This window comes from Ictalurus furcatus, chromosome 8 (assembly GCF_023375685.1).
Source record: "Ictalurus furcatus strain D&B chromosome 8, Billie_1.0, whole genome shotgun sequence".
NCBI lineage: Eukaryota > Metazoa > Chordata > Actinopteri > Siluriformes > Ictaluridae > Ictalurus > Ictalurus furcatus.
Window position 1 is genome coordinate 4725802 of NC_071262.1, and position 9830 is coordinate 4735631.

The 9830-nt window shown below is 38.9% G+C and overlaps 1 protein-coding gene across 2 annotated transcripts in view; it reads right to left on the bottom strand.

The window, feature by feature from the left end:
- neurl1b (neuralized E3 ubiquitin protein ligase 1B) overlaps window positions 1–8249 on the bottom strand; it is a 37774-nt gene extending 29525 nt beyond the window's left edge. For both annotated transcript variants that reach the window (XM_053630359.1, XM_053630358.1), the window contains exon 1: window positions 5890–8249. In XM_053630359.1, the coding sequence (XP_053486334.1) occupies window positions 5890–5980 (91 nt within the window). In that variant the 5' untranslated portion in view covers window positions 5981–8249. The remainder of the gene's footprint in view (window positions 1–5889) is intronic.
- Window positions 8250–9830: the final 1581 nt, after the last annotated feature.

Here is a 9830-nt window from a genome sequence, read left to right on the forward strand (position 1 = left end):
CCATCAGGACAATAATTAAGAAGTTCCAGTCAACTGGAAATGTTATGAATCAACCTGGAATTGGACGTCTGTCTATATTGTCTCAACGCACTGTGAAGAGGACGGTTCGAGTGGTTAAAAAATCTCCAAGGATCACAGCTGGAGAACTGCAGAAGTTAGTTGTGTCTTGGGGTCAGAAAGTCTTCAAAACTACAATCTGAAGTCACCTCCATCACCACAAGTTGTTTGGAAGGGTTTCAAGAGAAATGCCTCTACTCTCATCCAAAAACAAACTCGAGTGTCCTCAGTTTTCCAGACATTAATGGAACTTCAAATGGGATCGGGTTCTATGGTCAGATGAAACCAAAATAGAGCTTTTTGGTAATAAACACCAGAGGTGGTTTTGGCACACACAGCGGTAGCCATATGGAAAATTACCTCATGCCCATGGTTAAATATGGTGGTGGATCTTTAATGTTTTGGGGCTGTTTTTCTGCCAGAGGACCTGGACATTTTGTTAGGATACATGGCATCATGGACTCTATCAAATATCAACAGATATGAAATGAAAACCTGACTGCCTCTGCCAGAAAGCTTCAAATTTGCCGTGGTTGGATCTTCCAGCAGGACAATGATCCAAAACATACATCAAAATCAACTCAAAAATGGTTTACTGACCACAAAATCAAGGTCCTGCCATGGCCATCCCAGTCCCCTGACCTGAACCCCACAAAAAACCTGTGGCGTGAACTGAAGAGGAGAGTCCACCAGCATGGACCTCGAAATGTGAAGGATCTGGAGAGATTCTGTATGAAGGAACGGTCTCAGATCCCTCGCCATGTATTCTCCGACCTCATCAGGCATTATAGGAGAAGACTCAGAGCTGTTATCTTGGCAAAGGGAGGTAGCACAAAGTATTGACTAAAAGGGTGCTAATTGTGGCACACATATATTTAACAAAGATATTTTTCTTTGTGGATAAACCTGTGTTGTGTTTGCAATTGTTTGATATCCATAAGAGCAGAGTATTTTTGTGAATTTTTTTTTCTTATGTAATACGCTGCTTTCCTTTAATGACATACAAACATTTTTCTGTAACATTTAATTTTGTGCTAGAAAAACTAATGTTTGGGAATCTAAAATGTTTTTTTGTACTGACTTGATAATGTAGAAGTCATCAAATAAAAAAAATCTATTATGGCATTCTGACATAGAAATCATCGACTCTTAAATCTCACGTATTAAAAATGAAGGTGATGAAAGCTCTGTATGAATCACTCCTGTCCAATACATCATTTGTTACCCTTTTTCAGGTTATTCTCTCCTCGACCAATACATGTAAATCAAATACAAAAGGTCAGTTCATGCGTAGGTCTTCCAAAAAATAACGGATCCTAATGTAGCGAGCACAATCCTCCTAGGACGTTAGAAGAAACACAATACCTATTGTGTGAATTAACAGTAATAGGGATATTGTGCTGTATATGTTCTAGGGTGAATCCCGCACACCTTGCACACCGGCAGATGCGATCAGAGGCAAGGTCAGCGCGCCAGTGGAAACCCCAAGGCAGCTCACTGATTTTCTTTTGATTACATCTGATTATTTTGGCTCTCTCCTCCCAAGCTCTGCTCCAACACAAACAGCATTGTGAATGTGTCTTTTTCAGATTAGGTCAAAAAAAGTCAGAGGAAGGCTCATACATTTTTAAACAAAGAAAACGGAGATTTTAGTTTGAACTTTGGTTAATAGTCATGCTAATGGAATCAAAAAATAACTCAAGTGAGCTTCTTGAGAGTAATTAGCCTATTGAAAATCTGAAGGATGATGAGCCATCAGGTCTAGGCCACAACATATCACATAACCTTTCCCCACTGGAGATTGATTTAACGGGAAAGATTGGCTATTTTGCTTTTCACCTCTAGCCCCTGAGTTTCTGCTGGCTTCCGTCCATCTGTACCATTCTTTCCTTCTGCTTTCCGCCCTTCGTAGTGTGTAGAGACACTTCCCGTGGCCTCTCACTTCTGAAGAGGGCACTGATACCGCACGAGTGCTGGCTGAGGAGGCTATTTTGAGAGCTGTAAATATGGCAGCTTCCTCCCTGATAGTGGAACTAATAACCCGAAGGATCCTTTTACATTATTAACAACCAGCAGTGAGCTCAGTAAGCAGGCATATGCTCCTCGCTCAGTGTCTACTTCAGCTGGACATGCGTCTGATGTAGTTTATATTAAGCTTGATGAGAGCTGAATTCAGTTCAAGGCACCATCCCATCCACAATGCTGCATGCTTTTTATGGCCCCGTGCAGCTTCGTGTCTCTGAGTCAAGCACATGCTCTAAAATACACCACATGTCCTCCGTTTTTATAACCACGAAAAAATGAGAACAGAGACTCCTTTGAACGTGAAATCTTTTTTGCAATGAAAGGAAGTTTAGTTTGAGATAAGAGAAGAGTGCACGGATTGTACGCTAGGACGCTTCCTTTTGGAACTTCTCTAAACCAAAGTCACTAACGTTCATTAACATACTAGTGAGCCGAGACGTCACCACGTGCCGCTGTGTGCTTCTGCATCACTTTCACACACCATGTGAACTAGTCCTGACATGCAGTTTCGACATATCACAAAATAATGGCTTGATCTGCTTGGGAAACATTCAACATCAATTGTTGCAGATGGGAGTCTAGTCAAACAGGTCTGTTAGGAAAGCAGAGCCAAATCTTTGGCGCTCCCATATGAGGGCGAACCGAGCCATACAACATTTTTGTCTTTCCAAGATTTGGAGAAGGTTATTCATGCTTTTATCACATCATGATTAGATTATTGTAATTCATTGTACTTGGGTCTTCCTCAGTCATCTCTTGCTCGTCTCCAGATGGTTCAGAATGCAGCTGCAAGGCTGTTGATCAGGGCAAAGAAATAAGATCATTTCACCCCAATTTTAGCATCGCTCCATTGGCTCCCGTTCCATTTTATAAGATCCAGTTTAAGATTCTGTTTGTCTTTAAAACTCTTCACGATCAAGCTCCTTCTTATCTCAAAGATCTTCTTACACCACGTTCATCTAACAGATTTCTAAGATCTTCTGATAGGTTTCTTCTGTATGTCCCTCGATCGCGTTTAAAAACTAAGGGTGATGGAGCTTTTTTCAGTCGCCGCCTCTCATTTATGGAATCAATTGCCACTGGACATCCGCCTCGCACCTTGTATTACCAATTTTAAAAAGAGGCTGAAATCATATCATTTCTCCCAGGCATTTTAATCCATTTTTTTTTACTAGTGTCTATTGTCTGTCTTTATTTGGTTTTATTCTGTTTTCTATTTTACTTTTCTCTACTCTGTTCAGCACTTTGGTCAGCTTCGCTGTGTTAAATGTGCTTCGTAAATAAAATTTACGTCCTTACTTGCTTAGATACACATGAAGAACATGGGTCCCTTTAAATATTTATGTGCTGTCAGCAAAGTGGAAGTGTTGATTAAATTAAAATGAACAACAGCGTTTGGGTGTATATTACCATATAAAAGCATTGTGTGTTAGTTGCCATATGTTAATACAGTACACTGCAGTGATAGGTTTTATCCTGATATCATTCATACAGGTGTACAAACCTAGCAAGATTGCTGATATAAATATATTTTTGCTCTGCTCCCACACATGAATGTGATTGGTTCAATGCTTTTCAGGATTGACTATATCAATGACTATATGACTATATCAATAGGTTTAGCTCAATGACTCAATGTGTTATAGCATTAGGGATGGTTATAAAAACATTTTAGTAGCTAACTAGACATGAATTCTAGCATTTAAGACACGTTTTATAAGAGTCTGATAAATCAGTATATCATGAATTACATTTATGACTGCAATAAGAACAGTGGCTTACTTCAAACTTACTATTTCTAACCATATTAGTAAAAACTATTATGTGATGATCATTTTGTGCACCATCACGGAATCACAGATGCCATCTGCTGGATAAATGTGACAAGACAAGTTGAACCAGTCCATTAATACTGTTTAGTCCGAATTGCCCAATCCACTGGGGACATGCAAAAAGAAGCGATAATACCAAAAATGTATTCACTTCCATGACCTCTACATGCAAAAATAAAGAGGCGCTTACTACTGATATGCATACAAAAGGCTAATGTCCCTAAAACATTTAATCTCGGTTGATGAAGTCAATAAAATAGAGGCGAATGGCATTTCAGGGGTCAGATGTCACTCTAGTACGTCATCACAGTTTCTATTCTAGTGTTCCCACAAACTGGAAAGGTCCTGGGAATGGACAGCTCTAGCAACTCAGAAGCCAGTGGTTCAGTATCCTGGGAGTAATACTTCCTGTCCCATTCCAAAAATATCTGGGACAACATGTAGAGTCTGCACAAACATTCCCATGAAAATGGGAAAGATTTCATCTGGTTTTGTTCTGACTTTTTGGAGAAAGACGAGAGACTTTGCTATGCTACTCCAGTTTAGACAATAACAATATGGCATTTAAGTGTATGAGGTCTCACTCCAGTCTCAGTAATCAAATAACTGTGCCCTTTATTTGCTATTGCAGTGTTATATGCCATTTAATACCATCTTCCTCGAGAGCGTGTATATATATATATATATATATATATATATATATATATATATATATATATATACACACACACACATATATATATATATATATACATATATATACACACACTATAACTATCTTATATACAGTAAGTATACTGCACGTTATACAGTGGGATGAGGTATAGAGTCATGACAATGCACGGACGTTAAATAGGACTACATAAAGCAATATATATAGCAAGGGTTCTAGATTATTAAGTGTAGGATCTTTCATGCAGTGCTGTTTGAATTTGACACGCCCAAAGTATGCCCTTACTGACGAAGCTTACCAATACCAATCTACCTTTGTAAGCATACCCATTTGGCAGGAATTCATATTCTCATATCACAACTAAAATATATGAATTAGTCTCGGCACTCCAATTTTTTTAAATACAGTATGTTACTGTATACTGTATAATATTTACCATATATACTATGTACTAGATAGATCGATAGATAGATGTGAATTGTACTTATTAAAGCTCTGTTCCTTTAGAACAGCCCTTCAGAAGCTACATGTGATGTTTACATGTTTCCCAGAGGACCAAATAATAACAATTTACACCGATCATCCTGTTCAAAAAGTTTACACCCCCCTGGCTCTTAATGCATCCTGTTGCCTTCCTGCACACCAGTGAATGTTTGCACCTTTTGTAACAGTCGTGTACGAGTCCCTCGGTTGTCCTCGGTGCAAAAAGATGGATTTCAACTCGACATCATATAGCCGCTGTTGGAAAGGGCTCAAATATGCCGAAGATGCTGGAAAACCGAAGAACGTGCAGGACCTGGAGGATTTTATTTATGTATTTTCTGAAGAACAGTGGAGAACAGTTTAACTGCTCAGGACAAACAAGGGACTCATGAACACACACACACACACAAAAAAACTATCACAAAACATAAAAACATCATGTCGTCGATCATCCAGGGAACAACACACAGTATTAAGAATCGAGCGTGGGTAAACTTTTGAACTGTGTAAATTCAGTTATTATTGTGTCTTGTGGAGATATTTACAGATATGTTATGTATATATGTTATGTGAAATAGCTTATTCAGGGAAGCACTAAATTAAAAACTAAATGCAATTTGTATGATCCCTCTTTTTATTATTATTATTATTATTATTATTATTATTATTATTAACATTTTGCAGATTCTGCAAGCCATGTGTAAGCTTATCACCTCAACTGTACAGAATATTTTTACTAGACTAATGGGTGAATTTCTTAAGACTAATTTCTTGATGTGAGAGTAGTACTTATGGGTTAAAAGTGAAGGCAGGACTAACCTGGGATGGAGGTCTGGGATTCAGCTCTACACGCTCGGTTTGAGGAGATCAGCTGCTGGGGAAACAGGGATGATGACTCGTGGTTCCCCATAGGAAAGGCTTTTCTCACATGCAAATTGTGACCTACAGTAACGAGTCTTCACGCTGCTTCAGGATCCCGACAGTCGCAGCAGGGGGAAGGATCTCATCACGAATTGAGCAAACAGAAAATCCCGCCCGCGTGCAGTTTGAAATGGTAAAACAGCCCACACGCGCTCGAGTCGCGCTTATCCGCCCAATTGCGTGTCAGGGCGCGAGACGAGCCGTTAGCTGGAAACCCGGTTCCGCCTTTCCGGCGGCAGACAGCGGGCTGAGGCTGAGGCCACACTTTACAGCTCATAACACTGAATAACGGTGAAACACGGTGAAAAGTTTTAATCGTGACAGGTAATGCGGTGCAATAAGCCACGAGAGGCCATGCGTTATAGTGACATTATGGCATAATAATGGTGCTATGTTATGAATAGGATTGCTGTTTATCTATAAAACGGCGACAAAAACCAATATGATAAAGCCCAGTGTTTAATAAATGATCAATCGTAATCGTAAGGAATCATTAACTTTGTTTTCTTGAGAGCCTAATTCGAATTTCTATGACAAAATAACTAGGGATATGCAACCGAAATCCAAGCCCACCAGGGGTCGCTGTTCACTAACCTTTCAAATGCATTGGAGCACAGCAACATCTACAGCTCCCTGTGTCTCCTACAGTTAAAAAGAAACACTAATAACAGGCTCATCTCTCTCTCTCTCTCTCTCTCTCTCTCTCTCTCTCTCTCTCTTTCACACACTGTCTGTCAGTCCTTTTCTCACCTTTTTCCCCCAATCTCTGGCCTGTCTCTCTCTTTCACCATCTCAGTCTCCACTTTCACACACTCTCTTAGTCCTTTTTTCACCCTTTTCCCCTAATCTCTGGTCTGTCTGTCTCTCTCTCTTTCTTCTTCATTTTCTCTTTCTATTTCTTAGGTTTCTCTCAACCAATTTAAATACATCTGTCTATCACTCAGCCTTTCGATCAGTTTGTATCAGTTTTCATCGACATTGTTTTTCTTCCCATCTATCTCTTTTTATGTCTTTGCCTCATTGCTTCCCCCCCTTCACTTTTCCAGTCTCTTTCACACGCTGACTTTCAGTACTTTTATCACCTTTTTTCCCCTAATCAATCTATCTCTGTCCATCTCTCTGTCTATCTCTCCTTCATTTTCTCTTTCTATCTCTTAGGTCTCTGAACTATTTTAAATACATCTGTCTATCCCTCAGGGTATTTCACTCAGCCTTTCTATCAGTTTTATCAGCCTCTCACACTTTTGAAATTATTCTGTTTTTCTTCCTTTCTCTCCCTTTTTTATCTGTCGTTCTCATAGACCACGGCGCTCTTGGTTTCTTGCTGTCTTTGTCTCACTGCTTGTCTCTGTCTGTCTGTCTATCTGTCTGTATGTCTCTCTTTCTCTCTCTCTCTGTCTGTCTCTCTCTCGTTCTCTGTGTGTGTGTCTCTCTCTCTCTCTGTCTGTCTGTCTACCTCTATTTCCCTTACAAAGGAAGAAATTCTAACTTAATGATGAATTTTTAATGTTTATGTTTTTACACCACAACATACAGAAATAATCAGGGTGTGTTTCTGTCTGTTTTGATTTCATAACCCTGACTGCTTGAAGCACATACCACTTGTGTCTAGAATACTTATGTTATTCAGGCACACAGTGTTTGAACTTCTTTTTAACTCTGAACACATTTTCCCACTTTATTACATTTGTGGTTAGATGTGAGCTGATAATTCTACGTACTGTTATGTGTAAAATGATCGAGCTTTAAATGATGAATAATCGATGTCAAACATAAAGAATTATGATAAATGAAATATTAGTGTTCCTGTCATGATGTTATATCTATTCAACCCGTCACTTAGTGTTAGAACTGTAATAACTAAACCATAACTATAGCTCCTATAACAACATCGGTATTTGTTAATAATATCCACCACCATTACCTAAACAAGTGTCATTTTGTCGAACCGCATGTGAACAAATGCAAATGCTGTATATAAAATCACTCTGGTGTTGGAAGGTATGTAGTTTTATTATTTTTCTTGATTATCAGACAGTGAGTCATAGTGAGCAGTGTTTTTAAGCATCTGAACTGAAACTGACCCTTTTTTTTATGTTTTGCATATTATTACTTTAATCTTTTCTTTTTCTTTTTTTCACTTCTTAGGCCACAAACCTTCATATTCAAAAATGCTGTTTCTATGTGTGTTATTCCCAATAAGACTATGGGGTTCACATTATAACAAGTGACTGAGTGAACATGCCCGTAGACAGGGGGAGTTCGGGTAGTTCAAACGAAGACCCCCCCCCCCCCCCCGACTGCCAAAGTTCCAGAATTAGAAACAAATACACTTAAAAAACATTTGTTACCTTAATAGGTCTGACATGTGAATTTGGGATTTGTCAAATAATATACAAGCTTATTTCAGATAATGAAACAGTTGAATGCACTCCACACAACATCACTGACCAATGCCTATACTGTATATTTACAGATGATTCACAACAGCTCAGGGAAGGTCAAGGTGATATGCAACAGCTCAGGGAAGGTCAAGAGGACCCACACCCCGTCATTGAAGGTCAGGAGAAGGAGATGTTTAATGATCTAGGATTTTTCATTCGGGCCACGAAATCAATTGAAGAAATCTTAGAGAGTGTGCGCAAGATGTCTGATGGCCAGAAATACCATTTGGTTAAGGACCTAGTTTTATAATAATCCAGTAAAGTTCCTTAAACATATTCTGTTGCTAGTGTAGTTGCATAATTTAAACTTGTGAACCATGTGTGTATGTGTGTGTGTGTGTGTGTGTGTGTGTGTGTGTGTGTTTGAACTGAAAAAGGTGGTACATGACCTTGGTAAGCAATTTGACAACATTGTAATAAATACTTCCACTAGGCTGGCTACGGGCCTGGTGAATTAAAGTATAAGGCGATATGACATAATACAGAAAACTATGATATTATAATACAGCAAAAAAAAAAATCTCACATAGATTAAAACCATGCAAGCAAACACATCATGACAAGATAAGGTCATTTCAGATTTGACTCTCGGATGCTTTATTAGTACGCATAAGCCAATTATCATTATTTGTCACCCTCGAGAGTAATATCTCAGGCTTCCTTTTAGAGTAAGCGACCTGTGGACAGATGGCTTTAGTAATCCACTCATTCAGGCCCTAGTGTCTCATTACATTAAAGAGAAAAGACTTCATCAGCTGGATTTCAAGACAGATTATATGAAGATGTGGAAACATACTAGGGTGTCAGCGTCTAAATACAATGCCAAAGTTTATGACTTTGAAAGTGGGAAGTCTAGTTGGTTGAGTTTGATGTCATAGACCCTTTCCTTCCTCTCTATGGTGTGAACACTGTTGCTTAATGCTGATGAGTTGAGTAAATATGCCGCCTATACTTCTGACGCTTTGACCTTTTACTTTACCTAGACTGATGGCTCACTGTTCGTTTGTGTGAACGAGGATCTGGATGTGTGTAGGATTGCGTTTCAATATGATAATGCTTTGCTCCTCTTCCTGTTAGAGAAAGAACTGTCAACTGCACCAGCCAGTAAGATGGCCCTGATTTAAAAAAAAAGAAAAAAAATTAATTAAAAAAGGGCCCATTTTTCCATTTATTTAGCAGTCACCTAAACTGACAACCAGAAATGAATAAACAGGGTCATGATTAGGTCATTTCCTAAATGTTACATCTGAACTGTGAGCCGTTTGATTTAAATCCATGAATGGTGTCTAAATACAACACAAATACACAAGACCACGATTAAACAGCCATGGTGTGGTCAATATCTTGAGCTTGGGAAGTATTTTGGTCATTTCCTAAACTCCCCCTTTTTCTGAT